The 19,701-nt window shown below is 43.2% G+C and overlaps 1 protein-coding gene across 1 annotated transcript; it reads right to left on the reverse strand.

Moving 5' to 3' along the window:
• Positions 1 to 597: 597 nt before the first annotated feature.
• Positions 598 to 19,638, reverse strand: MAB21L3 (mab-21 like 3). Its single transcript, XM_077174270.1, has 7 exons — positions 19,535 to 19,638; positions 15,115 to 15,255; positions 12,979 to 13,050; positions 10,295 to 10,586; positions 7,779 to 7,960; positions 6,805 to 6,999; positions 598 to 3,866 (listed from the first exon to the last, which is right to left on the reverse strand). Exons 1-7 carry the CDS (start codon positions 19,580 to 19,582, stop codon positions 3,633 to 3,635), a joined length of 1,164 nt encoding a protein of 387 aa, XP_077030385.1. The 5' UTR covers positions 19,583 to 19,638; the 3' UTR covers positions 598 to 3,632.
• Positions 19,639 to 19,701: the final 63 nt, after the last annotated feature.

Here is a 19,701-nt window from a genome sequence, read left to right on the forward strand (position 1 = left end):
GAAGGCAAAATTATCCTGCCTATCATTGTCCATGTTCCAGCTTTGCTCAGAGAGGCCAGGCTGCTCCCCCTGGGAACATAGTTTGCAAGGTGATCTAACTTCATTGCTGGGCACCATTTCAAACTGAAGATGGAGTGTAAGTGAGGGTGAGTAGATGGTCTGTAATGGCCTCTGTGTACACCTGGGTCCCACGAACTAAAAGAGCTTTGATGTGCACTGAAAAATAACTATTCCCATCAGAGCCAAAGGGGTGGCATCAGAAAACTTGTTCCGAGAATTTTTTTGTTTTCCTGGAGGAGGGAGAAAACAAGAGGGAGGCAGAGGAGCCTAAGGGGTAGGCACACATGGGAGTCATGGCCTAGTCCAATGGAGAGAGGGCAGGACCCTAATGGAGCAGGCCAGTGGCTATTCCTGCAAGTTCCCTCCTTCCCAGAACTCTGCCTGCACTTTGCTTGTTGGTGCTTTCCCAATTGAAGGCTGTTGGGAATTACTGCAACCCTATCAGAAACAATAAATCCATATTCTGGCTCTTAGGGCTTCCAGAATTTAGAGACTTTTTACTCAAGTCTTGCTATTTATTATAAAGCTCCCCTATGGTCTCTTCTCTCCTTTTTGGCAACAGAATTCAGCATTAAATCAATCGAGCTCATTTGTCTCAGCTCGATGATAATAATAAGATGCTGATTTTAAGAGCAAGATCCTGGATCGGTGTTTGTGCTTCAGAGAGACATTGCCCTCTAGTGACTAGAAGGCAGGCTGTGTAAAAAGACAAAACATCACGAGTTTTGTACAGTTTTATATGTCAGAGCAACACATTCAATTGAAATTTCTGACAGATGGAGCAATGCTGACTGTGGTGAGGGCTGAAAATGCAGCAAATACTCATGAAAGCAATGAAAGAGAGAGGGAGCGAAAATGGTCATCACATTCCTTCCAGACATTCTGAACAAAGAACTTTTGATTAAACTTATTTCAAGAAAGTCTGTATTTGTCCAGATGCCCACCTTTTAAAAAGAGAAATTATAAATATGAAAAACATAAAACTTATTCTGCAGCCAAAACACAATGTGGTATCTCTTTTTGGAGGAAAATCTTGGGATAAGGCCATGATTTTGCAGTCAGGCTTGGTGTATAAAGTGAAAAGCTATTTGGAGAAAGTTTACTGTGGTAAGAAATGTGATAAATATATTTGGCAAGTTTGGTTTTTTTAATAAGAGACCTCCTGCACAACTCTCCCAACAAGCACAAAAAACTGCCTCACAACAAAACCCCACACACCCAAGCAGACCTGCATGAGATGATGTAAGACAGTATCTCAAGAATGTCTCTGAAAGGAATTAGTTCTTGTATTCAGCTGCTTCCATGAACACATTTGTGCTTTCCTCAAAGCCTTTTCCCTTTGCCAGTGGCCACCTGTATCACATCTTGCTGTTCTGGAGAAAAAGCTGCAGGACTGTTCCTGTGTCTTTGTGGTCAGTAGCAATGTTCCTTCCATGTTTCAGGATACTTTCTGCCCCAGCATATGCTAGCCTGATGCATTTTCTTGTGTAAACAAGAAAACAGCAAAAACTGATCAGACTTGGCTCAGAGCAGGGGTCCATCGTTCTGTGGTTATTTCCTGGCTTTGCTGAGTCATTGCTGGCTGTAAGAGGCTGCCACTCTGGCAGAGCAGTGGAACATTCCATGCCGTGGCTGTGCAGCACACAGTGCATGCCCGTGGTTTTGCTTCACAGCAGGCTGTGAACCCCAGCAGCTGAGGACTCTGATACACAGCTGCATCCAAGTTAAGGTATCACCACTGAAACATTTCTTTCACACAGCTATAAAGGGAGATAAATTCTTCAACAGCCACAACTAAATCCCACAAGAACCATATATCAGAGCAGTAAAATATTAAATTTGGGATTAACAGCTCTGAATGTTTTGCACTGTCGTCAAACAGTCTGAATTGTTTTTGCCCTCCTCTAACTTCAGAAGCCAGCCCTTCAACTACAAGACAAAATCAAGATGAAACAGGAGACATTACTTCATTGCCACAGCTGTCTGACTCTGCCTGGCAGATTGGCATCTCCTTGTGTGTTACTGGAACAGCTCAGTTCACAGGAAACAGGAAAGCCACACTTGAACAGGAGGTGTCATCATGAAACTGACACTTGTGTCCCATTTAGGGAGCCTGGAGAACAAAGGTTTAGCAAGAGAAGTTAACTGTTGGAAACAGTTCCATACAATGCAGTTTCCCATGTGGAAAGGCGGCTTGGAGGGTATTCGAGGGTCGGAGCAACGCGGGTGCCGGTTTACACGGTGGGATCAGGTCTATACATGGTAAGATCTGATGCAGGAGACACAGGACCACGACCAGACCAGGAATACACAGCTGGGATCCTTCCTGACCCTGCTCAGTATCTGCTCTGCTCAGAAAACTGTAGACAGCCTGCTCCAGAGGCAGAGGCTGTGCTGGAGACCCGTGGCTGTACCAGAGTCTGCCACAATGGGGAGATGCCGCGCCGCGGATGCGCCTTATGCAGCTCCCTGGAGCGCGGGATGCAAATCCACCTCTGCCAGCCCCCTTGGCAAAGGACTTGTTTACTTTCCTGCGTGACAAAAAAACCCCACCAAACCAAGCCCAAAATCCCCTCTATCTTTGTTTAGTTTCAGCAATTTAATAATATTAAACCCAGCATTCTTTATATTAATTCTAAAGCTCTGTTCTTTTGAAATACTAAAATCCATTTTGTTTTGAAACATCCAAAAAATTAAAAGAACCGGGAGTCTTGGAGGTAAGAGCCTTTGAAAAATACTCTCCTTCTGCACGGCACCCAAAAATACATGGGTGTTAAGAAGTAGGGAAAGACCTGCTCCTTGTCCAGCCTGCTGGGTAGAGCCAGGGATGGGAGTGAAATCTGCCCTGCCAAAGCCCCCTGGTTGTATGGCACTAACACAACTGGCAAAGGCAAACATGAAAAAGACATATTTGAAGCAATTGGAAGAAAAATATTAGTGGAGGAGAGAAAAATGAAGAGGCAAAACCCACTGTTCCTCTTCTTGCTTCCATTGAGCTCTTCAACACTAGCAGCATGTTTAAATTCCTACTGGATTCCTACTGGAGCAGGATCTCCCTGAATTGAATTTCCTCTGAGAAAGCTTCCAGCTTCCAGAACACCTCAGAAATGTTCCTCTGCCCCTCTGCAGAGCTGGCCTGTGAGGTAGGCAGGCAATTAAACCCGTTGTCCTTGTGAGAAAGGTGAGAGCAGCAACAATACATGTGCTAGGTTACAGAGGCAGCAGAGCGAGACTCCTTTGCGCTGCCTTTCAGCCTAGGTGCCACAAGACTGGAGACACAGAACAAGGCAGTTGCCTGCTCTGACTGACACACAAAGTTGGGTTTCACTGGCTGTAGCTTCCAGGCAGGCTGTCACTGTTGAAAGCAAATTAGATCAGCTGGGCATCAAGTGATACCTCCCATCAGTTTTCACCGCCCACCGCTGCCAGCTCGACACTTCTCTTTAGCGCTGCATGTGCCAACTATCTCACAGAGCCAGCTGCAACATCGACTGGGGGGACACAGGGAGCAACCACAGGTGGGGAGCGGAGCTGGGGATCCACTCAGGGTTGGGGCATGACCTGTGCCTGCCTTAGTCCAGGCACAAAACAGGGTTCTCCAAGAAGACTGCCAGCTTGCTGGCCACCAGGTCCAGGTCACTGGTGTTGGCATATTTGAGCAGATTGGTGTTCTTGAGAAAGTAATGCTTGAGGAAGTGCTGGCTTACACACTTGTGCAGCTTCTGTACCAGCCTCAGAAAGGCTTCAGGGAAGCAGCGCCAATCCTTGGTGCGTGGGTATTTTTCACACGTCCAGAATAGCACTGTCTGCAAGAAGCAGATGGGAGAGAAGATGTGTTAGAGGTTCTGTCGAGGGCTCACACAGCTTACTAAGGCACTTTTAGTGCTGGTAAGTGGCTGGCAGTCTTGGAAATCACAGAGACTCACGCTGCTACCTCCCTGTGTTAACGTTTCTGCAATGGAGGGATCCCAGCTGACCAGGAGGAGCAGCTTGGAGGTGCCTGGTTAGGATCTCTCTCCAGAGGAGCCACTCTCCACTGATTGAGCCAGAAGCCCAAGGAAAATGATCTCACTAAAATAATCTTGGCCTATTTGCCATCTTCCAGCAGGAGGCTCTGTAGAAATGCCAGGCATTTTAAGCTGTAGAAAATGGCCTATTATGCAAGGGTAGAAGCCAGTAGATGCAAGGAGGGACAGAGCATAATGAGATCAACATAATTATTTGTTAGCTTCAGCTGTATTTGTGCTGAAGATACATGAAAATCTGCATCCTAGACAGACTGAGATTCCAAGAAGCCATTGCAGGTGCAAGGCTTGCTTTCTGGTCAAATGCTGCCTGTTTTTTTCTGACATGTGATATTTCATGTCTTATGTTCTATTCCTCTAAAATTATTTTATGCAATTTAACATTTGAGAAATACATAGTTAAAATAACAGAATGCATATGATTATTGCTCTTACAGTATTATTTTTACACTGCCTATGTTGCATTTTCTGACTTTCCCATGACTGAGAAGAATTTTCTTGAGGAACTTAGACTTACTGTACCAAAAAAGCCATACTGACTGCCTTGGTCAGCCTGAAATAACTTTTTAAAGTACAAAATCACCTATTCTGTGTTCGATAATTCTGCTAAGTCCCTTAACTATCCTCTGAATCCCAATTTTATTTTGCAAATTCAACTACCCAAAAAGGGACTCAGACATTTTGAGAGGTGGCAGAACCACAGCCTTCAACTTGACTGTTTCTACAGAGGTAGAATTTCACCTATAGTTGTACTGCTGACAAATTTCTTCTCAAACAGTTTTTCAAATGTGAAAAATTTTTTGTTCACAGCTGCAATAACCACAAAGCCTTTTCTTGAATGTCACCAGGGAATAAAGACATAGTGAGGAATTCAAGCTATAACTCCCTGAGAGCTGCTCCTTGAAGACTTGCAGAGCAGTTACCTTCTGACACACTACTTCAGCAGGCAGCAGTTCCAATGGAGTTTCTGGAGGTAAGGAAAGCAGTGGTGCTTTTTCAGTCAGGTGCCCAAGCAAGTGATTTATCCCCAGCATTTATGTCCCTAACTGCCAGCTCTCTACCTACAGCATAGAGTTGGCTTCCAGAATGTACCTAGATATTTTTGAAATTCCAGATCTCAGTTTCTATGCAGGTAAGCAAAAGAAGTGCAATTATGTGGTCCTCTCTGGCTTTCAGAGCTTCTGGGATACAGATTTCCTCTGTGCTAGAGGATCTTGTTTAATCCTAATTGCTGGATACCCCTGACAAAGGGAACATGAGGATGTGAAGAAACCTAACACTAAGCCTCTGCTCAACTGCTGGTTTAACCACTGACTGTTTCTCTCATTTTTCTTTTCTTTTTTTCCTGTTTTTCTTTTTAATGTGAGTAATTTTGAAAAATTCTTTCTGTCTGGTAAACCAATCCTCTCTTGCCATAAAAGCCAGAACTATAGTTACACTAAAGAACTGAAGAGCTTCTGAATAGTTTCCTACTTTAATCAAGAGTTCGTGCAACAGCACTTCCTGCACATCTGCTCCTTCAGCCAGGGAAAAACATTGTTCCCAATGGTTAAATGGGTTTCCACTTTGTCTTACATATGACAGTTTTCCCACCAGATTGTTCTTACAGGCACTGAGGAGTTTTGCATTCAGCTGAGCTATAATCAGCCTCATCAATTATTTTTTTACTCCATCTTGACTTAGAACAGGGCTCTGACTATAACAGCATTTGATGGTCACCAGCTTTTTCTTTATGAGAAACCTTAGCATTGCATCTGGTTTTGGACACCAAAAGATCAGTAACTACTGTAGGAACCTAATGGCTTGAGGCTTCAAGATGGAAAAAGTACAGCCTCTCCCTGGCAACTCCAGGAGGAAGAAGGCCCAGAAAACAGGATTTTTAATCTATAATCTAACAAATGGTGCTGCCTGTGGCCCATTGGTGTCTGCAGCTGTCAGATGCGGGGACACACTCATAGCACACACTCACACTCATAGAATCTTCTCTCTCTTCTTCACAAATCTTGTTTGAAGCCATCTTGAACCCTGAAATAGGTGCAGGGAGGATGCCACCACCCCTTTAACTCTTTTTTCCCTTCCTACCCCAAGTGAAACACCACCAGAACTGTAGTTTGCACCTAATTCATTAATTATGCTTACCTAAGACAGTTTGTTTGGTGCATATCTACAAAGAAAAAAATCACTACCTTCCACCAGAGAGAGAGATGGGTATAGATAGCTGGGATAGTCAAGAAGCAGGAAATAAGTGTGGAATTACAGACAACAGTACAATGTGAAGTCAAAACAGAGCAGGGGCCTCAACTCCATTTATGTTGCTGCAGTCATAATGTTCCTACAGGCCTTAGTTTCTTATTGAAGTTTGGAACACATATTTAGTTGCCTTCTCCACTTCAAGCCAACTAGGACTAATAATAGTTACAATCGGACTAAAGCTCCCTGAACTAGCCTTGCTTCACATCTCAACCCACGCATTCTTCAAAGCCATGCTCTTCCTATGCTCAGCTTCCATCATTCACAGCCTAAATGGTGAACAAGATATCCGAAAAATAGGAGAACTCCTTGCCACCACAAAGCAATGAAAAGGTACAGCAGTTTTGACAGTTACCTTTGAAGTTACACAGGCGCTACACTGATTTACACCACAACATTCTGGCATCACTGGACAGAAGCCACTGCAACAGATCCCATTACTGTAGGTAGGTATCAGGGTGATGCCTACCTGAAGGTGATAAGCTGTGATGACAGGCTTACTGCCAGCACACCAGACATCTTCCTTCATCTGCCTCATGACCCTGAAGCACTTCCTGCGACAACCTCCATCTTCATCAAGTCCCTCCATGAGGATGTGCTCAGCACGGGAGAAGCACAGCTGCCAGTGATAATTAGAGCGGGCTAGGAGGTCGAAACCCAGCGACTGTGGAAGGACAGGGGAAGTGGGACAGCAAATCAGAGGCAAACTTCTCCCAGCAATGCAGACTGAGGTTATAAAAGCATGTGTGACATCTTTCAAAGCCTGTTCTAAACAGGGTTAGCAGAGGCAGCAAACATGAGGAGGGCTTCCATCTTAATTCTTAGTTGAATAAACACGCATTTTGCATTGTTTCCTTGTGTGCTGGTATCAGTTACTGCAGGGAGATCCTGTTCTAGAGCCATCAGGCACAGTACCAGCAGTGCCACAAAAGCAGAGGTGTAGCTCTGCAGGCACTTTGCTGTGGAGCAAAGTGTATGGTTGTGCATAAGAGGGGAGCAGAACTGGAAGGTGAAATGGGACCTGCAGGAACTTGGCAGCTGGGGCTGAACTGAAGTGCCCGAATCCAGCCATGAGTGTTGTAGGGAAAGATGGGATTGAGCTGGAAGGAAAACTGCAAGACACCAGCCCATTTGCTGAAGTCTTACATGAGGCAGAGCAAGAATGATGCATGTCAGAGCTGTGTGATGCAGGCAGAACTGTTTGCTAGAGACTCATGCAATAAAAAGTTAACTCAGATTTTTCTACAGAATTTACCGCTGTAAGGGGGGGAAAACAAAATCGAAATAAATTCTGACAGAATATTTTGAAACATTGCTTCTCTCTTTAGAGAATACATCTTCTAACCCTACTGCCATCACCATGCAGTTCTTTGGTAAAACACTGTCAGACACCTGAGAGGTAAGTTCCATCCCAGAGTTAGGGGTGTTTTTTACACTGTTTACCTTGATGCATTGCACTTTTTCCTGAGAAGGCCAACGCTTAAGGCAACGAGGCCACCGGGCTTTCTCGGGCCAGCACGTTGGAATCTCCACAGCAGGGACCAGCTCCACCTCAACCTGGGATTCTGATGTCTCCACAGCCACACGGACCACTGAGCTGAAGCTTTCCAGCACTGTCACTTTACCTGTGAAAGGACAACAAGAGAAAAAAATATAGATAAAAAGGTCCTTTTCCACAAGCCAAGCAAGAAGCTGTCTAGGACCTTGCAGTTCTATTGGTCTGTCTTAACACTTTCTCTTCAATAACACATGAAGAATATAAGAAAAACCTATATCAATGTAAGTCTATCCTGGGGAATGAGAACAGGAAGATGAAAGACCAGAGTTCTTAACTTTACACTCAATTATAATGCTTTTTTTTTCCCTTTGTGGGTCCTCTTAAACCCTAGGATCAGGTTCCTAAAAATAAAGCTAGACAAGTGATGCAACCTAACATTTCTAATGGTACACTACAAGGAGATTACTGCAGATTGGAGAGGACCAGATGAACACTTCCTATCTAAAGATGTTCTTCCTTCAGAGAACCTGAGATCAGACCCTTGCCAGATCACACTTAGCACTGCCAGTCATTCAGAATGTTTTGTGGGGTATCTGTAAAGTTTGTTTCTGGAGATGCACTTGCACAGAAGACAATACCAGAATTTATGGTCTGTTGTGCAGAGCAGTCACCCAGAAAAGACTAACTTATACATCACTTGAGTGTTGAGTTTTAAGAAGAGCTAGTTCCAAGGTGATTTGGAGGAAAGAAGTTTCCTCAGTGTGAAAGAAGAGTGGCTCATCTCCAGGAACAAAACAACCTAAGAGTACAGAAAGGAAAGCAAGCTGCAACTAATGGACTTTGTAGGATGTTTCCTGTTGGTCCAGTTGAGTTCATGGAAGAAGTTTCTGTCCCAGTCACTGAGGGAGGATCATTGTCCCTTCAGCTCTGCCATCTGAGCCAATTGCGTGTTCATCCTCTAACCCAATGATGAAAGCCTGAGAAGATGAACATAAGCAGTTTAAAGAGCAGAGTGTTTTCCCACCTCATTTTGAGTGGCATGGGCTAAGGAGTAATTCATGGGGTGAATTACCTTGCAAAGAGTAGAGTCCATTCCAAACAGAACTTCATAAACCTCAGAAAATCTATGTGCTATGTCCCTGCTGAGCCAAGCCTGGCATCAAAACAGGAACTGTTCTGTTCCCAAGCTCCCAACAAGGATCTCTAGCAGCTGAAAAGTGTTAGAGCAACCACTGTGTCAGCATGTAAATATGTTCATGGCTTTTCCAAAAGCATTGCAATACTTATACCTATTTTTCCACTAATGAAAAGTGAGACACCTCAGAAACTGATTTTGCTAATGCTGAAATAATGGAAAAACAGGGAAGTGAAGAAATCAGTGAAGTTTTTCTGTAACTTTAGCCATACTGTGGGATGAGGGAAGTCCATTCTTCACAGAAAAAAAAAAAAAAGGTAATTGATTCTCCTGACTTCATCTTAGCTCATCTCCTCCCAGCGGACCTTACAAAAAAGGCATCAGAATAATCAACCTAAACTCCACTCTCTGGGGTCCTTGCAAGTACCTTTCCTGCAACACTCAACTTTCACTCAAGAACTTGATGCGACTGTAAATGTGACTGCTGCCCAACACAAAAGCTTTCACATAAGTAAAGCCTCAGAAGCAAGCCTGTTCCAGCTGGTATTTTACAGCCTCAATGGTGAAATTTCATTCCTATCTACCTTTCCAATCCTATGATAACAAGTATTTCCTGAAAAAAATGCCATAGTCTAGCAGAGCTTGACTGTAACTTTTTTTTTTTTTTCTGTGACTACAATTCAGAGTATGATCAGATGAGTGGAAATAGCTTCTATTGCTCTGAAATACAGAAGACTCATAGGGCTACTGATGAATAAAGTCATCCTGGAAACATGCTATGGGAAGAGGCACCACAGGAGTAGCTTGGACACAGGGGAGAAGAGCACTTATCCAACATACTTCAGTAGAAGTCCTTCTACTTAGTTCTCACCATCCCATGCTGGAAACCTGTGGGCAGCTAAGGTTTCTCCAGAGCATTATCTGCCCTATAAATATCTTCAAACACGTTCTTCTCAGAGGTACACATCTTTCCAGTATCCAATTTTGCTATACTGCCTTCCCTAATAATTTAAATATATTGCAGGTGATGTAGTAGAGAAAGATTTTTTTTCCCAAACTCCTAAATGTTCTAAAAATCTGGGCTGCCTCTTAGTTGAAGAGGGTGATGTGGCTGGAGACTCTACCCAAATTCCTAAGAAAGGAGTAACATCTTGGTACAAAGAGCCCAAGAACTACTGAATTCTATCTTCAATGCAGGCCTGTGTGTGTCAATGCAATCGCTTGAAGTTTTCGTGGTTTGGGAGAGTTTTCTCAGCTTCTGAGCACACAAGCCAAACACTGTGTGTGTATGATGGATTCCCTCACACCTGTCCCCACCAAACTCACTGGAGAGGTTACAGGAGACAATAGACTTCTCCACCAGCTCCCGGAAGACGATAAGGACTTTGGCTGGAACCAGATCACCTTCGATGTTCACATCCTCTTCATGCCACTGCTGAAGGCTTTTTGAGAACTGCTCCACCTCCAGCCACTGATGCAGTTCCTCAGGGTCCCGCACGGAGGAGAGGAGCTTGGCTCCATGCACGGTGTAATAGCGCCAGTGCCGTACCTGGCATTCCCTGTAACCCGTCAGGCCACGCAGAGGAACTGTGATGAGGAACTGGCTGGGTGCTAACACCTGGGAGAGTTCAGAGAGATTGAGAGAGGAGACAAGGGCAGATCCATGAGCTAAAGTAAGGAAAACAGGGTTGAGGAAGTACTGGGTTAAACTGGGAGCTTGGAAAAGAAGGACAAACCATGGTATGATGGGACTAACTGAGCACAGCCAGGACCGGTCTAAGGGTTACCTTGGAGGCATGCAGACTCAAAGGAAATTGTCTTAGAAGGCATTTGATGTGAAGCTCTTAGAAGATAAGAGCTCACTGGCTGATTTGCCACCACACCTGCCATGTTTTCCCCCTTCTCTTGCTATTTCTAGTCTGCAATTGCCTGAGATGTAATAACCAGCAGCTTCCAAGGAGCAGGAAGGCATGAGAGAATATGTTTTGAGGTCCAACCAAGGGAAACCCAAATAGTGCTAGTTATTATGTCAGAATTGTTACTTGAGACAAGCCCAGAGTCCAATGCTAGTAATAACTATGGCAAAAAGTGTACCTTTCTGATCTCTTTCAAAATGCACTACAGACATTAGCAAAATAAGGCTATGGCCCATTAATTTTACAAGTGTTTCACTCTGTTTGACTGACACTTAAAGGGACAGAGACATAAGGCAAGTGACATGCCTGAGCCTACAGAGGCTCAGAGAAACTCCCACAAACAAGTCCAGGTCCTGGCCTGCTGTAATAATGGAACTGCATCTCCTGATGAGCATGACAGAAACAGTGTAAGGATGGAGGCAGCAGCCAATGGACAAGGAAGCCTTAAACAGGCTTGTTTGCAAGCCAGTTCATTTGCCTCACTTGGGGAAAAACCATTTTCCAATAAAATCCAGTTCTGAGACAGTATTTGCAAGGAAAGAATGAGGTGACTCAAATACAACAAAACATCATCTGTCTGGCCCAGGGCATAGCCAGACATGTCCAGTGCTACTTTGGAAGCATCTAGCAGTTGTGATTCCAGAAGGTGAGTTCAAATTCCTTCCGATTTTTACCATGTTGGCTTAGGAGCTTTTCAGGTCCACTTGCTACCAAGCCTAACTTACACTGGCATAAGTAAAGTGAAGCTGCTGCATGAGCAGGATGTGAAGTGACAGCCACTGCTGTGAGGTGGTTACACCCATGGTAAATGAAACACGCTTGTCACTCTCCTGTAACAATCCAAAACACTCTGGTAGCCTTCCTCAGCTCAGCTCAGCTGATTTAAGGTTTGCCACAGAGGTGCTAGGGCCCTGAGGGCACTAACAAGTTTTAATATCCCTAAGCAGCCTTTCTGAGACTTCTATCCACACCTTCTGCCCATGGGTCTGGGACCCCTATTTCAGGTTAGTCCTGGGCTCCAGTGAGTGGGGGAGTGGCTTGACCTCAGACCTGACTTACCAGCAGACTTTCCTGATGATCCAGACTCTTGGCTGGCCCAGCTGCCCTCCTTGTGTCTGTCTCACTCAGGGACCATAGGGCAGGGGCTGCCTTGCTATGCTTACCTCCTGCCTCTCTCTCACAGGGAGCAGCTGGTCTTCTCTGCTCCTTGGCAAGAGATTTGGAAAATAAAAGATGGCCAGCCAGAAGCACAGAAACAGCAAGGAAAACACCAGGATGCTGCTCTTTTGTCAAATATAAACCATAAAGGCAGGAGGATGCTGAAAGGATGACACTGGAGATCAAGCTAATCTGCACACATCAGGTCTGGTGGGGCTGAGAAATCCTGTGGGCAGCTCAGAAACAGAGCAGTAGGCTCCATAAGGAAAAAATACAATGGTTGTCATGCAGTTACTGCTCCTCTGACTGCCTCAGCCACATTTGCAGGTAAACAACCATTCCCCCCAACCAAAATGCTGTCTTGTATGCACTGGCACCCAACAAGTTGCAAAGGGAAGAGCTGCACATGTTATGTGAGTGCCTACAAATGCAAGTCACAAGGGTCCTCCACCTGGGGCTTACCAGAAAACAACAGAATGCACAAGGCTGGGATTAGTACTGTAAAGCTGGGCAGTTGGTGTCTTCTTAGCCTAAACCAATCCCAGTCCCACACCTATGCTCTGTCACACAGTGGTCTCACATACCATGTGCAGGCCACAGGCCCCAGAAAGTCACAGGCTCAAGCAAGAGTCTCCAATTCTGGGGTGTGTAACTTGTGGCCAGTTCTGCTGTATTAAAATCCTGTCTGGAATATGCTGGGCAAATTAAATACAACCTCATTCTTGTGACCCTGGCCAGGCTGTTCCAGGGAGACAGAAACAGTAGGTTAGAAAGAATATAATTATGCTTTGAGGGGGAAAAAAAAAAAGCAAGCTCTTGTGCAGAGGACAAAACAGTCATGGAAGGATCAGTGTGGTGGGTGCAGTTGTCTGGAGAAGAGGGTGTGTGCGGAGGAAGCAAGCACAGGGATTGTCAGGCACCAGGAAGGCTTTGTACCTGGATGGATGGGTGGAATGGGCGCTTCCTCCGAAGCATAGCTGACCACTTGGCCAGTAAAGCTGGCTGATCCTGAGAGAAGCAGAAAGGAAGACAAGTACACAGAACAGAGAGAAAGTATGTGCTAGGTCATTCATTCACAGAGCAAAGCTGCAAGCTTCCCTGGATGCTTGGAGTTTGTTAAAGGAAAATCCCCCCACTGCCCCCGCCTTGATTAAACACTTGGCAATGCCACTGGGCAGTGCAGTACCAGTGATCAGTCTGGACCTCTTCATTATAACTTTACTGAAGCCTCCACAGCTTTTCCATCAGCCTTGCACAGTTGACAGCTCCAAAAATAGTGGGCCACAACAAAAACAAACACTTAGAACTTTAAAAAATTAAATAATCTGTTTTGTTCTTCTGAATTTTAATTCAGGTTTTTCATTAAAACATGACTTTTTGTTACATGGGTCACAGGAAAACACTGAATACCTGAAGACTTTTCTTAACTATTCTGCACTCAGCCCTTCATATTTAGAAGGGAGCTTGAGGCTTCTCAACAAATCTAGATGTCTCACCATGTTAAATTGATTCCTTTTAGCCAGAAGCTGAAAGTTCTGAAAAATCCTTTAGATTTAGCCAACAGAAAAAAAAATGTTGCAAAATTAAACATGGAATAATGAATATATGAATACATTGACTTTCCCTGGACACAAGTCTCCTCTGTGTTGAAGTATGTCAGCAATGGTATTAAAGTTTCCAGTTTTTGGAGGGAGACAGCCTAAACCAAAATAATTTCTCATCAACTCGTTCTTTGCTGCCCCATACATACAGGACAGTTAGTCAGGTCCTCTGAGTGTTACCTCCACAGATTTGTAACACTGGGTTCAGTTAAGCATGAACAACAGATCTGCCACTTTTAAGGAAACAGATTTTGAGGATTTCTTTAAGCAGAATTTGTTCAGATCTGCATACTATAATACCAAGTTACTGCTCATAATAGATTGCCTTGGTGGTTTTGTTCTGCTTTGCTTTCCAGAACAACAATTTTACCCTGACCCTGGTCCTGTCAGACCTCATTAGCCAAGCAGGTTTGTTCCAGCACAAGAGGTGGCTGGCAGAGTCTGGCACTCAGGAACTCATGGACCAGGATGTGGCACTGTTTTACGTCACTGTGGCCATACTTACTGACAAGACCACACGCTCTGGGATACACAAAATCCCAGGAAAGCTATGAATCTCAGTGTCTTTGTCCCAGGGCATTATATTTTGCCTCCACCTCCATACCATTCCAGCAGTTTCATATAAAGACTTCTTCCCTTTCAGTCCCAGAGAGCTGCAAAGTTGCCTCATGCTTCTATGTATTTGCTGTGTTTTGATCTGTAAATGGCTGTGGTTCAGTATAATGGTTGACATTAGTATTTCAACTAGTTCAGATGAAAAAAATTGTTTTCATCTGAAGTTGCCATTGTTGTAATTGTTTCTTGTGTCTTTTCTAGTTACTTTTGTGTAATGGAGTCACAAGAAATAAGCAGACTTCTTCTGTTAAAACTGGGACAGGGCATCATTATTTTCATGTCTGAAGGTCTAAAACAGGGAGACATTTCACTTCTCCCACTAATAACCTTTTTTGTCTTCCCAATAAAAAGAAATTCCGATTCATGACAAGGAAAAATATATTTTTCAGAAGAAGCTTTCTAATGTTCATAGCAGAAGAAGGACTTCTAATTTTTCTTTCTTTTGTTTTAGTGAGTTGACAGCTTTTCCACCTGTGAAAAATATAGGTCATAGCTCATGGAGGCATGAACATTTTTTCTTAGGTTACTGCTGCGTAACTTTTTCTTTCTGTCTCCCAAAGAGCTTTGGCTTCTGTTTGTGGATTGACAGCTCTGGCAATAGATGCTGTTTGTAAACACAGCAGCTCTAAGAGGCTCTGCTTGATTTAGCCATCTCTCTTCAATGCTCCTCTGGCTGTGAGATGTCCATGAGTGAGTGCCAATGACCCAGTCACTAGAACTCCACAGTGAAGTGTCAGCACATTGTCTGTGGTGTTTTGGGTGAGGTACCTGCCCATACAAACACTTACATAATGGAGAAATCATTTTCTGGTTGCCTACAGGCTGCCAGAGAGTGCATTAGAGCTCTTGTTCATACCTTAATGTTCTCATTGTGAATGCCAGAGTTGGAGATAGCCTGGAATCGCACGGCCTTGTAGCTGATTTCTGCAGTCAGCTGCTGGATGATTTTCTGCACCTCCTCCACTGCTTTGGAAACCAGGTAATGCCGCCTTTCCACCTGTCAGTTCCAGGAAAGACACTTCATGTTGCAGGTAATTGCAGTGTTTGTCTCCAGTGGGAAGCAGACAAATCAGCTTAAAGCATCCTGAAATTTGTGCTTGTGCTGCACTGAGAATAAAAATTGTTTCCCTGTGTATTGGAACCAATTTACCATGAGACAGAGCTGTGAACACCAAAGGGTCAATATTCAAGACTATTGAGCATTAATTGATATTTCCATGCCAACACCATTGGATGGAAGGAAAGGAGTTCATTACACAGATAAATTTGTTATCAACTACAGCTACAGTCTCAATTTTTTATCCATTTGATGCAGAATACCAGTTACTCCCCTGCATATGGTAACCATTCTCAAAGTCAGGATATGTTCCATTCCAAGAGCTGACAGGACATCAAGAGTTACAGATCTGTCCATTAGTCAGGTGGCAGACGTATGTGGCATCATTTAGATGCCTATCTTATACACTGAAAGTATCCACACTGTCTTTATGGCTGAAGTACAGATGAGACTCTACTCCTAGATAGTGTGAAAGCATCTTTCCAAAGCTGATCCCATTGGGAACTAGGTGTTTGTGTGGCTTAAAGGGCTATTCTTCAAGAAGTAGTAGCATAATGAATTATTGAAAATTATTTCAGTGAAATGTCTGAGTCTTGGGAGAACTGAGGTGAGGGGTGGGCAACTCTGAAAAATATAAGATAAACCTGAACCTTCACTTATGACTAAAAATGAAGGGAGCATAAGGGGACTGTCACCATCTGAACAAGGAGATTCAACAGGAGGAACATGAAAGAACCATGTTAGTAAAGGGCATTTAATATTTCCCAAATACCCTTACACATGTACCAAAGTGAGGAAATTCAGCTACTGTTAATGAAGTTCATGAACATATTTGTCATTACTTATGCAACAAGAATTACTTATGCAGAGTGAAATATCAAGACTGTTTACTGCTCTTTTTTGGATCCTCTGCTTCATCTCATTTGGTTGCAGCTTTTGCTTTCTTCTTGATTCTTCTTTTTCCTCACCATATTCTACCAAACATTATTGTTTGCAGGCAAGAAAAGAAAAATCAGAAACGGAGTTCATCACCTGACTGAAGTGAATGATAAAGCATAATTGCCAGTCAAACATAGTTACTACAGTTATTTGTTATTATCAAAGACCAAAAGGAAGCAAAAGCATAAGTTAAAAATTCTACTGTGAGAGTGGTGAGGCCCTGGCATAGGCTGCCCAGAGAAGCTGTGGATGCTCCATCCCTGGAAGTGTTCAAGGCCAGGCTGGATGGGGCTTTGAGCCCTGGTCCAGTGGAAGGTGTCACAGTCCACAGCAGGGAAATGGCACTGTATGATCTTTAAAGGTGCCCTCCAACCCAAACCAACCTATGGCTTTCCAAAATTCCTGTGTCCTGTTCACTCAGCATTTTCTTCAGCACCTGAACAATTCTTTTTTCTCTTCTAAAAAATATCACTGACAAGTACTTCTTTAAAAGTCCTTTTGGACACTTTTATGTCAAATGTTGAACTATCAGCCCAAAACACTCAAGTGTGTTGAAATGTGTCCCCAGGGCCTGGAAGAGGACAAAGAAATTCACTTCTTCACAAAAAGGGACCATTTAATGGACTAAAGCAGACTAGTGCTTGCCTCACATCCATTAACCATGAACAGCAATTGACTAATACTGAACTTGAAGATGAGCAGAGTTTGAATACCTTCCTCCCCCAGACAACAAATTAACAGTATTTTTACTAAGCTGAATAGCTTTTGGAAGTGGGAAATACATCAGACAACAGCACCATATTCCCTTGACTGGGCTCTCATCCACCCTTGACATCCTGCTTTTTTGCTATCTTAACACCATGTTGTCCTTTATGTTTATATAATATCCTTTAATTTCCCTAGTAATTCACCCTCCCCCTCATTCCTCCTCATTCCAATTCATCCTTTTCTCTAAGAGCAGTTTTAGCTACTTACATGTACTTAAAAAAAAAAACAAAACTGAAAGATTTTAGCCCATATTCATTTTCACCTCCTCATCTCAGCTTTCATTTATGGCACTTCTCCATCTGTATCTATACTGTATCTATTTTCTCCACCTTATTTTTGTTCATCCAGAACAACTCCTTAGAACAGTCCAATAAGCTTGACAAAATACCTAATGGTTTTTCCAGCAAGTGAATGGTGAGTGCCAGAGAAAGCTGTCTATCTCTAAGAGCTTTTAGACAAAAAACAGACTTTTTTTAAACTGAAGAGTATAAAAAGTATACAGTCGGTCAGCTAAAAAAGAGACCCAGAGTGCCCTCTGTATGCATTGCTCATGCTCTGTTCTCTCTAAGGGGCACCTGCTGGAAACATTTTTTGCCACCTCCAGTATCCAGGGACAATCCATCCATTCAACCCAGCCTGGCCTCATTTAATTCTACCCTCATCACCTACTGGCTAGGCTACAGAAGTTGTCATGAATTCTTTATAAGAGTATACAATCAAAAAACCAGTTGAAGGAGTACCACTAAACTCCACTTTCAATGTGTACTCCCCATCACTGGAGCAGGGATAAAAGAACAATGGGCATGTGACTGACAGAGGCTGCTCACTATAATTAGCTAACCATAATTAGCTCCCTAATCATCCTGTTGGAAAATATAACCTTCCTACAGAAGGGAGGGCAGAAAATCAGAAAACAGAACGTGAGTCTGAAGAGTCAAGGCATTTATCTCAGATACTTCAGGTACCAGCACAGACACACTGGGAGAAAAGACATTGTCAGGGCTTTGCTGGACAGTCACTTCTGTGACTTACTGGTATTCTCCTTACCAGGTCTTAACTCAGGGAATTGTGCTAAAATGCACAAAACCTGAATAACAAGGTCAATTAAGGTTTTATTAAGGGGGAAGGAAGCAGGATTGGGATTTATTAGGAACTGTTAAGAACATTTGGGTTTTCTCTTATTTACCCAGCCACATCCACTTCATACGCATTCAAATTTTTCCTTTGATGAGTGGCTTAAGGATGAAATCTCTGGTATTATAGAGATTCATTGCACCAGGTGGTTGACCTGTTTCCAAAAACAGGCAGCATTTGACAAGCTGAACTGCCTAAAGTTGGACAAGAGACTCAGGAGCAGGCAGAAACTAAGAATCCATCAGAGCTGGAGGGCTGCTAGAAAACAGACTTCCAGTATAACCTAAAATATTGGCAACTATGAGCCTCACTTAACTACAGTCTGCTTCTGTTCCTTGTACTTATGGCTGTCATATGAGCATTTTCCTGTGCATGGCTTCCCTCTGTTCCCTCCTTTGTAGCTCTTCTTTTTAAATCTTCAGAGAAGCATTCACTGTTATAGCTCACTGAACAGATTCTCATGGAATGATTTTCCTGTGCACAACACCCTATGCCTGAAGAAGGTATATTTCTGGGAGAACTTTCATACTTGCCACCAAAACATTTCCATAGAGAAAACAAACCTTTCTTACCAGCCCCTTCATTGTACCAGAATATGTGACCCTTTACAGAAAATAAAGCCTTACACTTTCTAATTTTGAAATTATTTGTCATTTTGGTATCTTGCATTTTGTTGGGGAAAGCAGACTATAAAACAGGATCTAGCTAAGTACTGCCATGAAACATGTCAGCTTTAAAAAATGTTATAGCTCACTTAGAGCTTTTATTAAACAGTATTGTTTCACAGAAGATTTTATTCTGTTTTATTTCATTTCATAATGGGGGAAAAATTGAGTGCTGGAATATCTTATAAAATAGAAAATGAGATTCCAGTCTGCATGTGCTAATGAGACATGTTATTTTAATCATGGTATATAGATAAGTATCCTAAGCTGAGGTGACAGACTGATGACTGAATTCTAACAATATTGGTCTGTCTCTGCAGTTCCTACATGAATCTTTCTTAGAGGCAACGCCTGGTGTTGGTCTTGTTTCAGTCAAGTCAAGACCATCAGACAGGGAGAGAGACAAGGACATGTCCTTAGATTTAAATGCTGGCAATTAACAGCTAGTCTCACATCTGGAATTCCAGATCAGGAACAAAAATTCAGGATACCTAGAAGAAGAGGACAAGCACCTTGAAAAATTAGGCTACCGGCAGATAAGATTCTGCAACAGAAACCTAGAAATCTCATTAGAAATACAGTTCTCATGAAACTTCACCCAGTCTTGTCTCAGAAATGAAGACAGCAGGCGAGCAACTAACTGTCAAATTTGGCACCCTTCAGAATCAACACCTAGTGTGGGAGACAGAAAATCTGGTCAGATAAAGTCTTACCTTGCTCTGGATGTAGATTTCTACATCTTCATCTGTGAATGGTTTCATGGCAAGATGGTCTTCGCTGCTCTTTAAAGTGTGAATTCACTTTTCACTTGTTCACCTGCCTCTGGAAGTAGAGGAACACTCAGAGAGAGCTGCTCAGAGCCTTCTTGCCCTGTGAAGCT

Source organism: Agelaius phoeniceus, chromosome 2 (genome assembly GCF_051311805.1).
Source record: "Agelaius phoeniceus isolate bAgePho1 chromosome 2, bAgePho1.hap1, whole genome shotgun sequence".
Lineage (NCBI taxonomy): Eukaryota > Metazoa > Chordata > Aves > Passeriformes > Icteridae > Agelaius > Agelaius phoeniceus.

Coding starts and splice junctions, on each gene's coding strand:
- MAB21L3 (XM_077174270.1), bottom strand. CDS start 19,582: ATGAAACCATTCACAGATGAAGATGTAGAAATCTACATCCAGAGCAAG. Junction 15,256..19,534: donor AAATCTACATCCAGAGCAAG/GTAAGACTTTAT, acceptor TGGAACTGACAG/GTGGAAAGGCGGCATTACCT. Junction 13,051..15,114: donor TTCACAATGAGAACATTAAG/GTATGAACAAGA, acceptor TGCTTCTCTCAG/GATCAGCCAGCTTTACTGGC.